General features: G+C 35.7%; 1 protein-coding gene across 5 annotated transcripts in view; it reads right to left on the bottom strand.

Moving 5' to 3' along the window:
* ARHGAP39 (Rho GTPase activating protein 39) overlaps nucleotides 1-18,606 on the bottom strand; it is a 426,284-nt gene that overhangs the window by 308,798 nt on the left and 98,880 nt on the right. For all 5 annotated transcript variants that reach the window (XM_056822907.1, XM_056822906.1, XM_056822904.1 and 2 more), the window contains exon 2: nucleotides 998-1,157. In XM_056822907.1, the coding sequence (XP_056678885.1) occupies nucleotides 998-1,077 (80 nt within the window). In that variant the 5' untranslated portion in view covers nucleotides 1,078-1,157. The remainder of the gene's footprint in view (nucleotides 1-997; nucleotides 1,158-18,606) is intronic.

Here is an 18,606-nt window from a genome sequence, read left to right on the forward strand (position 1 = left end):
CTTGCCTCAGGCAGTCACTTCCTATTAACTAGGCAAGTTGTAAAGTTTACCTCTTTGAAGACAAATTTCTTAATCTGTAAAATGAGGGAGTTGGAATTAATGATCATTAAAGTCCCCTCCCATGATATAGATGATGGCTGGAGTAGCTTCCAAGTGTGAGGTTCTATATTAGCATGATTTATCAGTTTAGTAACTTTATTAAAAAAAAAAAGAACTGGCATTACTTTTTCTGACTCATCTAGATTCCTAATGATCATCTTATCCCTTTTTAACTGTTCCAAAACCATCTGTTTAATCATCTGTTCTAGAATTTTGCTGGAGACTGATGTTCAAAGTTTTTAGAAATTTCTCTGTCCTCTGGCTTGATTCCTAAATAAAGTTTAAATTTATAAAATCTACAAATTCTTTTGAAATACTTTATCTGGACTGAATGTCTTACAGTCAATGAAGACAAGTAAGCATTCTCTTACTATTCCCTCACTTATTCTGGCTTTCAAGTTACTCTTTTTTCCTTCTTTTTTTAAATCCTTACCTTCCATCTTAGAATGAATACTGTGTATTGGTTCCAAGGCAGAAGAGCAGTAATGGCTAGGCAAAAGGGGATTTGGTGACTTACATAAGGTCACACAGCTAGGAAGTGTCTGAGGCCACATAAGAACCCAGGCCCTCCCATCTCTAGGCCTAGTTTTCAATCTATTGAGCCACACAGTTGCTCCCCTTTCAGTTTCCTCAATAATTTTTTTGTTTTACCCCTTTCAGTCTAAAAACAGAATTAAAAAAGCACCCAGAAACAATTACTCTACCTCTCAATATTTTAAGTGCTTATGTGCAAAAAATATAAACTAACTTCTAAGTAGGTTGTCAAAGCTCTATTCTCTATTTTATTACAATATTAATTTCTACCCAAAATACTAAAATCATAGGACTGTTAAAATAATTTACTTAATGCCATATGTTCCCATTGAGATCGCGATTTGAATTATTTACTTCTCCGTACCTGGCGCTTGATCCAGAACTCCTAGGATCCTGTATGTCAGTATTATGACTCCGGCAATCGTAATCCTGAGTCTGGGACATTGCAGTCTGTTGCCACAGCAATCAGTGGAATTTCACTGATTCATCCTTAGGGCTTCACCATCAAATAGGAGGATGATAAGCTATATAAGAAGAAAAAAGATGTCTTTAAACAAATATGCAGATCTGACCTTAAGCTACAAAAAGAAGACTAAAAATTTCAGTTACGGGAAAGGGAGGAAAAATCATTTTTATTCTGTATTTTAGGAACCAAATGGTAGCTCTCTTGCCATTCAGCCAGAAAACACTTATTCTTATTAGGTAAACCAGGCTTAAAGAGTACAGAAAGGTTTTCTAATGGGAGGAAAAAAAAAACTTTTTTTAAATAATATACTCTGGCTGAGCAGAATAGGCACCCAAGAAGAAAAATCTTTGTTTTGAGAAATTTTATTCTAACTAAATAAACACTGTTCCTTCTCTCATTTCACTACTAAACAACACTAAGGAACTATGATACTATAGGGATGAACAATGATACCTGAGAGGTTCGTAATCTCTTCCTTTGCTAAGAAGAAGAAATTTTGGCCTTTTGCAAAAGGTCAAACTCAATCCAGATCCCATAAAATAAACTGCAACTGTCTTTTGTAGACATTCTTCCTCTCATTCTTAAGTTCCCTAAAACAAGTCCTCCTCTTTTCATTTTTCATATTCTTCCAGATGCATAAAGTGAACAGGAAGTTTGTGGATGGAGATTAAAAAGAAAGCCTTGAGTCAGGGCCAAGAAAAGGCTATTGCTACTTTATTTAAGGTGAAAATACTTCCAAGTCATTTAGACATTTTCACTGAGTCAGTAATATGTCAGGCTATACAACGTAATTTAATGTTAAGAGCATAGTTTAGAGTCAGGAATTTGTGTTTTTAGTGACAGCAACTCTGCTATCTGTTATGACTATTTTTAAAATCTCTGAGCCTCAGTTGCTTCATCTATAAAATGGAGGTAATAATACTTATACTACTTGCCACATAGGGTCATTGGGAGAAAAGCACTTTGTAAAACTTAAAGCCAGTCAAAAGTGGGAGCTATTTTGGGCTCCTTCCCCTTGTTTGAGGTAATGATTCCATCAAAGAACTTGCTCTTAAAAATATTTCCAACTTCCTAATTGTGTGACCCTGGGCAAGTCACTTAAACCCCAATGTCTAGCCTTATCACTCTTCTGTATTGGAAGCAATATACAGTAATGATTCTATGATGGAAGGAAAGGGTTTAAAAAAATACTTCCAAAGCTTCATTCTTTCCACTCTTAGATTCTCATCTTTTTTTTTCCATTTAAATACTCATAACACACTGATATTTTCTGCAACAATAAATAAAACACAAACAATTCCTAATTATCAGTTGCACTAAAAAATGGATTGTGATCTGTTGTCTTATACTCAGGTCTCCTAGATAAAGGGATGGACTAACAGGAAAACAATGACAGCTATAAAAATAAAATACACAGCCTACATGCCAAATCAGCCCACATTTTAAGATCAAGACTGTTAAGTGTCCAAGATGCCAGATTTCCAAAATTCATTAGAACTTATGTATCAGGTAAAAAAAAAATCAAAATTTAAGTACATTTCAAGTATAAAATAAAATTAAAGTACAAATAAAAATCAAAATATAAAATACAACTCAAGAATAAAATCAAATTCATATTATCTATTATCTCTAGATGATCAGCCCTTTTCTAAAAGATTAAATCTGTGTTACTTGAAAATTTCATCACTAATCAAAAAAGTCACACAAAAATAGAAATTATAATGGAAAATTATTTTGTTCCTATTCTAAAAGCAGTCACTCAAATGGTATTAAGTGTGATTCAACAACGTATTAAGGCATCAAATCTTTAGAACATATCCTATAATATAGGATAGGGTATAGACACTTGCTAAGGTGCCTTCAGAGCTCTATAACCCTTAAAGTTGTATTTCTATGCTCAATGGCATTTAACAAGCATTTCTATGAATAATAATGAAAAAAAGAACACATTTTAATTAAGGAAATACAAAGGTGGGATAAAAAATGCAAATTGTGCCCAAGTATTACCAGCAAAACCAAAGGACAGATTGGTTTATATATCCCCAAATTTTAAAAAAATTCTTCAATGTTAGCTTATCATAATATAAATAATTTCTTTTCAGAAAATCTAACATTTACTAGACAAAATAAACTGCTCGAAATCAAGATAGTTATATTTCAGTAGCAAAGGGAGTGTTTATCAACTCTGGTTCTATGAAGAAAAAAGACAGGAAATTAGTAAAGGTTTCTTTCATGATATAAGGAAAGATGTTCCATTTAATCCTCCAAGATTTCATTAAAGTATTGTAATGATTCTATAGTCTCAACAACTATGTTAGCAAATCCAAACTTTATCAGTTAAAAAGCACTTATTAGTCATCCAGTAAGCCTTTTTTAAGCGCTATCATGTGCCAGGTTCACAGATTGTACTAAACCAAGGGATACAAAGAAGTCTCACTCTCAAGGAACTCACAATTTAATGAGGAAATTTTAAAAAAAAATGTATTTATGTACAAACAAGATATAGATAAAATAAATTAGAGATAACAAACAGAGGGAAGGCATTAGCATTAAGGGATAAGGAAAGGCTTCTTTGTAGAAAGTAGGATTTTAGTTAGCCATTTATTAAGCATCTGCTAGGCGCTAAGTGTAATACCATCTCTGAAGAAACTCAGTCTAATGGGAGAGACAAGATGCAAAGTAAACAACTTGATTCAAACCTAAACACAAGATAAAAGGGAAATAATCAACACAATTAAGAAGTATTAAAGTCTTCTAAGCACTTAAAATAGTGCCTAGATGCCTGGCACATTGTAGGTGCTTACTAAATCCAAATGGGTATGATTTAGAAATAAAGGGTGACATTACTTTTCAAATCTATGGATAAAAGAAGAGATTATGATTAAACAAGAGATAAAAATGTTCACAGGAAAATGGAAAATTTTGTGTGATACAACTTAGTAAGGCATCAAGGCAAATTGAAAAAAAAAATTAGCTGAAATTAGAAGAGGACTAAAAAGGGGAGGGTGAGGGGGGAGGTGACTGCAGCAAATTTTTCTGAAAAAGGATGATTTTCGTGATGTATAGGGAGTTTGGCTAAATAAAAAGCCGTTACCCAAATGATCAATAATCAAAAGATATAACAGTTTTCAAAATTAGAAATCCAAGCTAACAACAGCATATAAAAAAGTGCCCTAAATTGCTAATAATCAGAGATAATCAAATTTTAAAACTGTGAAGTACTACCTCATACTAAGATTAACAAAGGTGACAAAAAGAGAAAATGATGAATGATAGAAGAATCTATAGGAAAACAAGTACACTGATGCACTACTGGTATAGAGCTGGAACTGTAGACATTCTTTCTTTTCTGTAATATTATATTCTAAGGTTTCCACTTCTTTAAAGTGAGCTACTCAGGCTTGTATTATCCTAACTGTGGCTCCTGAGGACTTGAATTCCTTCCGGCTCCTTCCACTATTTTTTCCTTGACCTGAAACTATAGGTGGAGCACACAGATCCTGGTAAGACATCAAAGATGCCAACATCATCCACTGTATCTCAAGCCATTACCAGTACCCACCCTTTGTTTTGGCAACTGTTGTATAAATTGCTCTTAGTGGTTCTGTTCATTTCATTCTGCATTTTGTCTTGCCAATAGACTTTGATGACTGGAAGAGAGAGTGAGGCTGATTTCACAAAACCCTGCCTCTCTTAAATCCAATTTATGCATGAGTCAAAAGACATCACCATAGTAAATGTCTTTTTGGTCCTCTTTGAATATGAAGGACAACCACCATAATATTTCTGGCAGTTTTTGTTTGGGGGTTTCTTTCCGGAAGTAACCTGTGTATACTTTCACTTTCTACTTTTGGTTCTTGAAATCTGATGTCTATGATCTGTTTTGTTGTTCATGGCTTGTAGGTGGTCCAATAATTTTTTAAATCACACAAACACACACATGTATTTTTTAATATCTTTTTTCCTTTTCACCTAAAAATCTACTCCCTGCACTTATTCTTCTCTGTTGAAAACTGAAGAAAACCAAAACTCATTATAAACATGTATAAAAGAAACAAATCTCCACATTAGCCATGCCTCCCCTTCCCCCCCCAAAATTTCCCCCTTCTATTTGGCTGAATCCTTCAACTTTCTATCAGGAGTTGGGTAGCATGTTTCATTATTAGTCCTCTGGAATTATGGTAGGTCATTATCTTGATATGTATTCCTAATTCTTATTAAGCAATTTGTTTTTGCCAATTGTTGTATAAATTGGCTTCCTAGTTCTGTTAATTCCATTCTACATCATTCTTACAAGTCTTCCCAACTTTCTCTGAAACTATCTTGTTTATAATTTCCTACAAAATAAAGAGTATTCCATCACATTAACATACCGTAATTCACCTATACATTCCTCATTTTATGGTCACCTCCTCAGGATCCTACTCTTTCCCACTTCAAGAGATCTACATAGCTTTATGTTGTTAGTTTAGAGTCTGTTTTGCTTAGCACTGAATCCTCTTTTAATCTACTCTCTTTCCAATTCTCCCTATATCTTTCTTTCATTTCCCTTCTATTTCTCTGTTAAGTGAAAGGTATTTCTGTATCCAACTGTGTGTGAATGTACATTCTTTTTTCCTTTATTTTTATTTTTTATTTTTTTAAACCCTTATCTTCTGTCAGAAGGGTAGTAAGGACTAGGCAATGGGGTCAAGTGACTTGCCCAGGGTCACACAGCTGAGAAGTGTCTCAGGTCATATTTGAACCTAGGACCTCCCTTCTCTAAGCCTGGTTCTCAATCTACTGAACCACGTAGCCCCTTTTCCTTTAACTAGGTCAGATAATTGTGATAGTGATTGTGAACCTAACTTTCCTTTCCTTTCCACTCCCCTCTAGGGAATTCTTATTCTGATCTCTTTTTATTCTCTTAAGATCAGCTAGATACAACAGAACCTAGAGAACCAAATAACCACTAACAAAAATGAAAAGGGTGAACTCACCACCAATGAAGAAGAAACTAAAGCAATTATTAGGAGCCATTTCGCCCATCTTGACGTGAACACTGAAATAAGTTAATTACTTGTCCTAGACTGATGGTAGTCTGGTAAAGTACTCTGCTCTGTGGGCCAGTCTGGTAGGCCTCACCACCTGATTGACTGGTAAACCACAATCTGACTGCTGTTGATTTTTTATAAAAAGGTATATGGATTTATTGAATATTTCAACACAGGGAAAGGAAGGAGGGCCAGGGATAGGATTCCCTAAAATACTAATTTCTCTATTTTTCCTCCCTCCAATCTGTGGGATCCTCATGGATCTGTCTTCTGTTCTTGTTGCTGCTTATTCTATACTGCCTGCCTAAAACAAAACCCTATCTAGCTTCCTGACTACTGGCCCCCCAAATATTATTAGTGGACAAGTTTATAGTTCAGATGAAATAGATAAGTTGAAGGTGATATCAAAGTCACCCTAGTGGATGCAGCCAAATATGGCTACAGTTTCACTTCCAGACAGACAGATCTCTGGGCTCTAGTTGGCTTCTCAGTAAAGATGAAATCTTTTAGGATACTGGAACACAGGAACTAGGATGATGGGATCAGAAGAAATCTGGGTGGATAGGATCTCTATCTCAGAGACAGGATGACTGATTGAAGAATCACAAGATCAAGGCAAATGGCTTCCCCCCAGAAAGTCCAGTAACCCATGGTAGGAAGTGCTGCTCTCTCCCAACTCTAAAAGAGACTCCCCAACTCTCTCTGTGAGTTTCCTTATATCCATTCCTAACGCTCTGTAGAATCTCTCCTGCTTAGTTCCATGCATGAGCCAACCTTGGTTTGCAAAGCCATGCATCTGACTTCTGCAAAAGATCATACCTGTCTTTTCCCTCTTTTGACATCTAGAAAAATATTAATTGTTCATGTGTAGACCTAGCCAATATAATAAAAATTATACTACTAACTAAATTAATTTCCTTATTCAGTGCTATAGCAATCAAACTAAGAATTATTTTATAAAAATTGATCTGGAGGAATAAAAAGTCAATTATCTAAAGGTAAATAATGAAAAAAAAACGGAAAAGGAAAGGGTCCAGCAGTACCAGATATAAACTATACTACAAATTTGATCTTGGTCAAAAAATTGAAAGGTTCATCAGTATTATGGGCTACACAATATATAGAAACAATGAACCTAGTAGTTAGCATTTGTTTTGATATTGTGATTATTTATTTTAAAAGCTGTGTTTTTCTTCTTTTTCTAGCAAGATAAAGGAAGGTAGCTAGGTGGTACAGTGGATAGAGTGCCAGGCTTGGAGTCAGGAAGTTTCATCTTTCTGAATTCAAATCTAGCCTCATATACTTCCTAGCTATGTGACCCTGGCCTAGTCATTTAATCCTGTTTGCCTAAGCTTTCTCAGCTGTAAAATGAGCTGGAGAAGGTAAAACTATTCAAGTATCTTTGCTGAGAAAACCCCAAAAGGGGCCACAAAGAGCCAGAAAAAGTAGAACAACAAAAAGGAAGGCAGAAGGGGGGGGGGAATTTTGATAATTTAAAGGGGAAGAAAAAAATTATTCTTTTTTTAAAAACTTTACCTTCTATCTTGGAAACTGGATTCAAAGCAGAAGAGCAGTAAGAGCTAAGCAATTGGGATTAAGTGACTTGCTCATGATCACACAGTTAGGAAATGTCTGAGTCCATACTGGAACCCAAGACCTCCTGTCTCCACTGAGCCACCTAACTGCCACCATACTTCATTTTTAAAAGAAAATGAAAATTCAGGCAAAGTCCAATGATCACAGAGAGAACATAACTATTGCTAGAGATACTCAGGAACTAGAATTACTACAACCTGGTAAGTGATTGGATAGGAGAAATGAGAATAAAGTCATAAAGATTTCAACTACAGAAGAGTGGAGAAATAATGGTCTCATTGGCAGAAATAAGGAAATTAGAATGTTTGAGTTGAGATGACCCAAGTCTGAGATGAAGATTAATAAATTAAGCAGGGAGAAAGTAGGAAAGGGTAAAATTTCATTCATCAGAAAAAAAAATAATTTAACAAAAAAAAAATACCTCAGAGGGTATTTAGTTTAACACATACCTTACAAGAATACCATCTATCCTATATCGAAAAGTAAATAATTTTGGTTATATAAAACCAAAATGATTTTGAACAAACAAATACAATGCAGCTAAGGTTAGAAGGGAAACAGTTAATTGGGAAAAATTTCAGCAAGTTTCTCAATCTCATAATAAAATGGCTCTATAAAAAAAGTCCTTCAGATTCCTTTTTAAAAAGACCTCCAAATATGAAAGCTTAAATCATTTTTAAATGAATAAAAAAAGAACTCCAATGATAATGAGAGCAACATTTAAATATACAAATAAAATTTATAAAGTAACATTATATTTATTCTCTGGGGAAAGGAAGGGAGGAAGGGAAATGATTTGAATCTTATAACTTCAGAAAACTAATGTGGAAAATTATTATTACACATAATTAGTAAAATACAATCTTTTAAAAATGAGTGCTATATAAATGGTAGTTACTATTTGATAATAATTATTAAAGTGCTTTTGCAAAATTTAAAAAAGTATTAATTCTCTCACTTGATCCTCTACATAAATCCTGTAAATTAGGTGCAACTATTGTTACCATTTTATAAATGAGGAAAACAAACCTTGGGAATATGGTACGGTTCACATAGCTAAGATCTGAGATAGGATCTGAACTCCAATATTCCTCACTCCAGGGCTCTCACACATCACATAATGTCAACTTGATGTCACTACTTCCAAGACAGGCACCCTACTTCTTAGACACCTCTATTAGGAAGGTTTCTTTTTCATCAAGTCTAAATATATCTGTGACTTCTATCCACTATTCCAAGTTCTAGTCTCTTGGACAAAACAGTATAATTCAAATTATATTTCTAAATAATTTCCCTTCAAATACTTGAAAAGAGCATTCAGGGCAGCTATAGATCCAGAGTCAGGTCCAGAAACAGGAGGTCCTGGGTTCATAACAGGTGATTCCTAGCTATGTGACCCTGGGAAAGTCACTTAATCCCCTTGCCTAATGTATTGTATTTTCATAAAAATCCAAGATTTAAAATTTTGTTCCAGAAAATTTTCAGGGAAAGAAGCTTGCTAACTCCTTGAATCCAGAGAATGAACTGTTTGGAGAAAGATGCCTGTAGAAACTTACACAATATCAAGATCCAGAATGAACTTTTGGGTGCAATTGATTGAACTGAAGTAGGATTCAACATTTATTTTGAATGTACATTCTTATGCCAAAGGGGACTGCCCCCAAACTTGCTTTTAGTCAACAAACATTGGTTTTACTTTTGCTTTCTCTAGCTTCTATTTCCCTCTTATCTCTAAACTATTGTAGTTTCCTCTTAGAAGGTTGAGTGTATGGGGTATTCAGGGAGGGGTAGTATCTCTGGTATGGAGGGCTTGTTGTGCCCTCCTAGGGCAGCTCTCCAGCCTCTGACCCCCACCTGACACCCAGCTCTCACTTGTGGCTCCCAGTAGCTGCTAGCATGCGGCAGTGGCCACACCCCGAGCAATGGCTTCGACAGACTGGCTAAACCTCGTAAGAGTAGCCATTAGGTTGTCGACCCCTGGTGAACCAGGGCTTTGCTCACCCAGCATGTGAAGACTGCTTTGGCCGAACAGACGGAAGAAACCAACAAGAAGGTTCAATGGCTGAGATGGCGACACAGCAAAGCACTGTGGAGTGCTTAGGGCGGGTTGGAGCACAAAAGACAACAGGGCCATCCAATGCAGCTGAGGAAGTCTCCAGGTATAATGACTTTTTGCGCCACTGGACCCGGGCTTCCAACGCCGAGAGAGTGGGACTGTCTCTGTGTATCGACTGTTCCACTTAAATCTCCTTCACACACAAGTGTCTTTGTGCACACTCATCTATCATAGATGAAAACGCGCAAAGACAATCGTCATCCTCGGTTACCGAGAGACTACTACTATTTAGAAGGTTATTTTATACACCTATAGTTAGAAAATTTTTAGGGGTACAAGATGATTATGTCAAATGATCAATTGGGGAGACTAGTCTCCCCAAATTATCATGGAGGGGATTGTGAAGATGGAATTAACTCTCCCCTGCCCATTTTTAGATTTAATCACCAGAAGTGTATACATCCCACTTATGCTTAAGTGGGGGAGGTCTGTGACCCATGTGTATGATAGTAGGTGATGAATCAGAATCCACTGGCTGCCCCCTAGGCAGTCCTAAACAAAGCATTAGCTGTAAATTGATCCATGTAAAATGGAAGGAAGTCACAGGAAGTGACAAAAAGGGATGGTCCTTAAAAATTCCAAGAACTTCCAGTGAAGACGTCTTTTGCTTTGAACTTGATCTTGAAGGAGCTCCAGCTTGAGACCTCGGATGGCTCTTGGATTTTTCCCTGGATTTTCTGAAGGGACTAGGCTAAGGAGAGGCCTCCCCTCTTGAGAAAGGCTTTGTGCATCCCCAGGGCTTCAGCTCAAGGCCTGCCTGGGTTGGGTCAGGGGTCTGAGCAAAATATTTAGTATGTTAGGTTAGATATCTTACCCTATCCTCTGATTTTTTCTTACTTTCACTCTTTCTCTATTGTATAAATAAATTGCTAAAAAATAATTTGAAATTGATTAAATTCCTGGTGACCATTCTCAAATAATAGAGTCCAACCCGTTACATTCTGCTCCTTACAATAAATTTAGAAAAAAATTTTCAGAGGCATCATCTATAACTAATCTTTTGGAAAAATATTTGTTTGGAAATTAAATATCCCCAGATTTCTAGTTACTTAGTAATAAAACAAAAGAATAGTAGTTCTAAGGCAAAACCATGGCCCATATAGACTGATCCTATCCAACTAACTCAGAAAATTTTAAAAGGTATGACTACACTAACATCAACTTTCAGAGGTTAGGAGCGTAATTCACATAACTAGCTTTCCTTGGTATCTGTCTTTTTTCATGTATTCATTCATTCTACAAGTATTTTATTCTCAGATAAAACATTAAACAGTCTCAAACTTCAAGGGACTTACAAAATAGTTAGAAATAAGCCTCCCTCTGCCCTCAAACAAACCCTATTAAAAACAGCAGGAGGCAGCCCTAAAAATCGGAAGCCTAAAAGAAAAACAATCCAGTGAATTGTGATCTCAGAAAGAATAGTTTATAAACTTCAACATCAAGTATCAGCTGTAACCAATCTCATCTCCATTTTCCAGAGTAACTGAGGCAAACTATTCTAACACTTATCCTAAAAGGAGAAAACCTCTAAGCAAAGTACCTCCCTTCTCTTCAGTGCTAACAGCTTTAGCATTACTTAGAATAAAACTTTTTGACAGTATTATGCTATTTTAGTGCATCTCCTCCCTCTGTCTAAGGAAATTCCCCAAACCTTTGGTTACTAAGCATTTTCATTCTATATATCTCTACCTATTTCTCTGTCAATCCCCATGTCATGTAGCCATAATGCTCTGATCTTTCTAACTCAAAACTAGTCCACATGAGACAATGAGAAATTCAATCTTACCCTTGCCTAGTCAGGCTTATCCTTGAAGACAAGAGCATTATGGAAAATGTCATCTCATACATGCCTCTGATTCTTCTCCCACATATCCAATGGTATGTAATTAAAAAATCCAAGTTATGAATTTAAGGATATCGTATAGATCTACATATGCTAATGTTAGAAGCAGGTGAGTAAAATAATGCATTTTGAAGTAGTGAAAAAAATGCTACATTTGAAGTCAAAGGACTTGGGTTCAAGTCACTAAGGGAAGTGGTCTTGAACAAGTCATTTAACCTTTCTAGGCATCGGTTTCCTCAATGGTAAAATGAGGGACTTGAACTACGTGGATTCTAAGATCCCATCTAGTTTTAAATATATGCTCTTTTGATTCTTACCTAGTCAAGTTCCTCCATGAGTAATTCCCTCTAGTTAGAATGTATACTGTCACAAATTCACATAAAGAGAAAACCTTTCCCCATAACAATACTGTATAAGTCTTTCGGTTCTTGGTTGGTTGTGCCTATGCACACTATGTGAATAGACATCACAAGGATATTGCTTACAGTCTTTCTCTTTTCCTACTTATATTTTCTTTTTTTTTGTCCTTTTTCTTTTTAAAATATTTACACATTATTTTTTCAGTTACATGTAGAAACAATTTTTGACAATTGTTTTCTAATATTTCAGAATTAATATTTCCTACCTCCCTCGCTTTTCCCTCATCCCAGGTAGTAAATAGTCATTAATATTGGTTAAATCAGTGCTTTGACGCAAGACATATTTCCAAATTGCTCATATTGTGACAGAAGACACTTATCACATACAATAAAACACTTATGAAGGAAATAAATGGTAGATGCCATGCTTCGATCTGCAATCAAACCCAAAAGTTCCTTCTTTGGCTGTGGTAGTAGTCTCTCACTAACCGAGGCTGACAATTGTCTTTGTGCATTTTTGTGCACAAAGACACTTGTGCATGAAGATTTAAGTGGAAAATTCGATGCACAGAGACAGTCCCACTCTCTCGGCGTTGGAAGCCTGGGTCCAGTGGCACGAAAAGTCGTTACATCTGGAGACTTCCTCAGCTGCATTGGATGGCCCTGTTGTCCTTTGTGCTCCAACACGCCCTAAGCACTCCACAGGGCTTTGCTGTATCGCCATCTCAGCCATTGAACCTTCTTGTTGGTTTCTTCCTCCCGTTCCGCCGAAGCAGTCTTCACATGCTGGGTGAGCAAAGCCCTGGTTCACCAGGGGTCGACAACAACCCAATGGCTACCCTCACAAGGTTTAGCCCGCCTGTGGAAGCCGTTGCCCAGGGTGTGGCCGCTGCCGCATGCTAGCAGCTACTAGGAGCCACAAGTGAGAGCTGGGTGTCAGGTGAGGGTCAGAGGCTGGAGAGCTGCCCTAGAAGGGCACGACAAGCCCTCCATACCAAATATATTACTCCTCCCTGAACACCCCATAAACCCTTGCTATAGATGGCATTTTTCATCATGGGTCCCTTGCCGCTATCTTGGGAACTTGCTTTGCTGATAATATTTTAGTCCTTCATTATATAATCCATTTTTGCTATATGTATGGTTCTCCTGCTCACTTGACTTTGCATCAGTTCATATACATCTTTCTAGGTTTTTCTGATTTCATCCTACTTGTCATTTCTTATGATGCAATATTATTCCATTACAACTACATACCACAACTTGTTCATCTACTTGTCCAAGTGATAGACAGCCCCTCAGTTTCCAATTCTTTGCCACTATAAAAAGAGCTGCTAAAAATATTTTTATACAGGTAGATCCTTTTCCCTTATCTCTGATCTCTTTGGAATATAAACCTGGTAGTGGTACTGAAGGGTCAAAGCCCTTTGAACCTGGTTCCATATTGTTCTCCAGAATGGTCATACTACTTCACAGTGCCACCAATAATGTATTAGGGTCCTAATTTTCCCAAATCTCCTCCAACATTTATCATTTTCCTTTCTAGTCATGTTAGCCTGCTACTTATATTTTCCACATAAGATTAAGAAAATTAGGTAGGACCTCAGACAAAGGTTTAATTACTCAAATTTACAATGAGCTAAATCAATTGTACAAAAAATCAAGCCATTCTCCAATTGATAAATGGGCAAGGGACATGAATAGGCAGTTTTCAGATAGATAAATCAAAACTATTAATAGGCACATGAGAAAATGTTCTCAATCTCTTATAATCAAAGAGATGCAAATTAAAACAACTCTGAGGTATCACCTCACACCTAGCAGATTGGCTAACATAACAGCAAAGGAAAATAATGAATGCTGGAGGGGGTGTGGCAAAGTAGGGACACTAATCCACTGCTGGTGGGGTTGTGAATTGATCCAACCATTCTGGAGGGCAATTTGGAACTATGCCCAAAGGGCAATAAAAAAAGACTGTCTGCCCTTCGATCCAGCCATAGCATTGCTGGGTTTGTACCCCAAAGAGATAAAGGACAAAAAGACTTGTACAAGAATATTCATAGCTGCACTCTTTGTGGTGGCCAAAAACTGGAAAACGAGGGGATGCCCATCAATTGGGGAATGGCTGAGCAAATTGTGGTATATGTTGGTGATGGAATACTATTGTGCTAAAAGGAATAATAAAGTGGAGGAATTCCACGGAGACTGGAACAACCTCCAGGAAGTGATGCAGAGCAAAAGGAGCAGAACCAGGAAAACATTGTACACAGAGACTGATACACTGTGGTACAATCAAACATAATGGAATTCTCCATTAGTGGCAATGCAATGTCCCTGAACAATCTGCAGGGATCTAGGAGGAAAAACACTATCCACAAGCAGAAGGCAAACTGTGGGAGTAAAAACACCAAGGAAAAGCAAATGCTTGACTACAGGGGTTGAGGGAATATGACTGAGAAGAGACTCCAAATGAACACTCTAATGCAAATACCAACAACATGGAAATGGGTTTGAATCAAGAACACTTGTGATACTCAGTGGAATCACGCGTTGGCTATGGGATGGGGGGGGAGGGGGGAATGATCTTTGTCTCCAATGAATAATGCTCGGAAATGACCAAATAAAATAATGTTATTTTAAAAAAAAGAAGACTAGGTAGGGTACACTTTCCTGCAAATATACCTAACACAATTCTTAGTTATTTTACATACATTCTTTGCTATTTGGAGCCAACAGAATTTGTTTTGCAACAGCTCTAGCATCTGCTCTTACCCTACATGTACAAAATCATCATAGAATACTTTCTTGATCATGAACTAATAGGTCCTAGGTAAATTTCCTAGTGAAGAACTTCCTTCTTGTACTTGATGGCTAATCAATTATTTCAACTTCTAACTTCTGCCACTACTCCAAAAATCAGGGCATCCTTTGGGAAGCTGAAATTGTGTTCCCAGTGGTCATATCTCTTTTCCTTAACACGCATCACTCTTTATAGTTCCTGACCCTTCAGCTATGCTCCCCAATAATTATTTATTGAATCAAGGAATATTATTAGTTCAAAACTATAACATGAATACCCTATAATAGTACCTTTTTTGACAGAAATTTCCAGTTCCTTGCCCATGTTCCCCTCTGTGAACTGTCATGCTTCTTGCATTTCACAAACTACCTTCATTCTTTCCATGGGAAATTATCAAGGTTTCCCATTCACAGAGTTTACAAGCTAAGATATCTGCATCCAAACTGGTCTTACCTGGAATATAATAAACATTAAACTGATAATGCAAGTACTGCTCATTTCAAGTTAATGTAATACAACTTAGAACCTTTCAGACTGAATCAGTAGATTGTTATCTATGTATATTTATATCTTAGCTCTGTCTACATAATCTTGAGACATATCACTAGTCCACTTCAGATTCCAAAACTCCAATTTCTGGATAGAACAATGAGTCTCACTATTACTGAGTCTTCTATCAGCAAATGCAATAGGCTTCTGGGAATTACCACTCTTCAATAAAACTGCTCACAAGCTCTCTAAGTTGGTTAATGCAAACAGTTTCCTTGGATCTTCAAAAGCCAATGGTTCATTTATATGTGTATTCCATCAAAAATATGCCAACATTTCTCATCTCATGAATTCTAAATAGTACTAGACTTTTATAACTATGGTAAAAAAAAAAAAGAAAATTCTTAATCAAGAAAGAGTCAGAGGTGATTCACAAGAGAAAAAAATAAGACTTGTAATATGGTGTCATAGAAGGTTCAAGCCAGGTTGGCTTCCCTTTTTTCTATGCTTCTCAACCACATAAACCTAGGAGTGAGATTAAGCAATAAATCAACAGAAAATTATGTTACAAAGTAATAAACAAATATTTAAATGGATCTCTGATCTCATCAATTGGGGAGTTCCAACAAATGATGCATATCACAAGCGCATCATGCTTCCTCATCCTATATGACTCATCCATGTTTCCTATAATTTCACCCCACATGCTGTTTGTTCTCCTCTACTTGCCTAAACATCAAAAGAAGATCATAATGTTCTGGCTGTCCCAGTCATCCCTACCTTCTTCATATAATTAACCCATCTTCCTGTTCTTTCTAGCATCTATTTCCCTGATGAGAAATTGTACCTTTTACAATGTTTCACAGACTTTCCTTAAAGTTCCTCATTTGTAGAGCTGTGAACTAGCCCTATCATTCTGAAGAATAAATTTTAACTGTGCCCAAAAGGACTCTAAAATTGTGCATATTCATCACCATCCCAGCTATATCTCTACTAGATCTATACTACAACAAAATCTAAGAAAAAGGACCCACACATACAAAATATTTAAAGCAGTTATTTCTTGTGATGGCAAAGAACTGAAAATTGAGGGATGCCCATCAATTAGAGAATGGTTACACAAGTTATGGTATAGGAATATGTTGGATTACTACAATGCTATAAGAAATGAAAAAGATGATTTCAAAAAAACCTGGGAAGACTTATATAAACTTCTTTCTGCAAAGTAAACAAAATAAGAACAATCTGTAGCATAAAAGCAATGCCATAAAGATAATCAACTGTGAAAGATTTAGTAACTGATAAATATGATGATCTACCAAAACACCAAAAACTCATGATATAAAATGCTATTGACCTCCAGAGTCCAGACTGAACTATATTTTTTCCTTTTATTTTCTTTCCTTTAAAAAAAAAAACAACACATGGTCAGTACAGGATTTTTAAAAAATTATATATATATATGTATATATATGTGTGTGTATGTATGTATATGCATGCATACATTTACATGTGTTTATGTGTATATACATATATATGAAAGTTGAAAATTTCACTTCCTTCCCTACATTACCAGAAATTAACTTGTATTTATTTTATATGTATTTTGTATTTACACTCAATGTGCCAGACCAATAGAATGTATGCTCCATGAGAGCAAAGACTGTCATTTTTCATTTATATTACCAGAACTTAGCATAATGCCTGGCAATGGTCTAGGATTAATAAATATGAACTGACCGAAATATTTTTAAAAATACAATAAAGTTCCCTAGTTGCTATTTAATGTTGCAGATAGGCAAGTGTTTACTTTTAATTGTTTGGATAGCCATAAAATAGCATATAGGTATTTAAAAGCTAGGTGTTTGCTTCTAAGAGAAACTTGGGATCATTAAAAGAGCTTGGCAATTTCCTAAAGGCAATCCAAACTGTTCTCTTCCTATACAATTCTAGACCTATCTAGAGTTGTCTGTCCCAGATATGTATACTGATAGAGAAGCTATAAGGTTGTTCATCTAATTGCAATTTTCTAGAAAATGAGCATCTAATATTCTTTACCCACAATCTTTTAAAATATTTTTTACAGAGAGAGTTTCACTAGAAAGCAGAAGGATATATTAGGAATCCATATGATGTTCAAAGAAAAGCCTTCAATTAAAAAGTGTTAAAGAAGTTTAGAAAAAGAAAATAATACATCTAATAGACAAGGCTTTATGGAAGCGAGAGCCTTTGAGATACATCCAAATGGATAAGTATAACTATACTGGTAAAAATGTATTTAAAAAGGGCAACTAAAACAAAACCAATGCAACCAAAGTTAGAAAAAAAGCAAACTGGGGAAAAAATTTATAACAAAATTCTCTAATTTCTCAAATATATAAAGAGCTAAGTCAAGTTTATAAGAAATCAAATCATTCCCTTACTGATAAATGGTCAAGGGATATGAAAATACAGTTTTCAGATGAAGAAACCAAAACTATCAATAATTGTGTGAAAAAATGTTCTAAATCCCTCCTGATTAGAGAAACGTAAATCAAAACAACTCTGAGGTACCACCATACACCTAGCAGAGTAGCCAATATGACAATAAGGGAAAATAATAAGTGTTGGAAGGAATGTGGCAAAATTGGGACTTTACTAAAGCATTGCTGGTAGAATTGTGAATTGATCCAACCATTAAAGCAAATACAACTGAACTGACAAAAACTAGGAGCTAGTATAAAAAATAAAAAGCTAATCTGATTTTTAAAAGAGATTAAAATAAAAGAGAGAGAGAGAGAGAGAGAGAGAGAGAGAGAGAGAGAGAAATTAAGAGGATAAGTAAGAGCAAAGAAAAAATAAAGTATTACTTTTGACAAAGGATGATGATTTACTTAGAAAACCATAAAGAGTTCATTAAAATTCATTTTAAATAATCAGTTGCACAAGATTACAGAGTATTTTACGTTACCAAAAAAACATTGTAGGAAAAACTGGGGTGGGGGTGTTTCATTTAAAATAACTGCTGAATATATGAAATATTTGAGAGTATTATCTACCAGGAATCACATGAGTGACTATAGTGCAACTATAACATTCTTTCCAAAAATAAAGAAATATCTAAACTGCAAAAACATCAACTGCTCAAGGAGAAATCAGGCCAAAATAATGAAAATATCACTATTACTTAATTTTATTTATTCAACGTTTTACTTCTCAAGCTATCAGAGGAATGTTGAAGAAAGCTAGAAAAGAAATCATAATTAAATTCATATGGAGGAACTAATTGTCA

The sequence above is a fragment of the Monodelphis domestica genome, chromosome 3, assembly GCF_027887165.1.
Source record: "Monodelphis domestica isolate mMonDom1 chromosome 3, mMonDom1.pri, whole genome shotgun sequence".
Lineage (NCBI taxonomy): Eukaryota > Metazoa > Chordata > Mammalia > Didelphimorphia > Didelphidae > Monodelphis > Monodelphis domestica.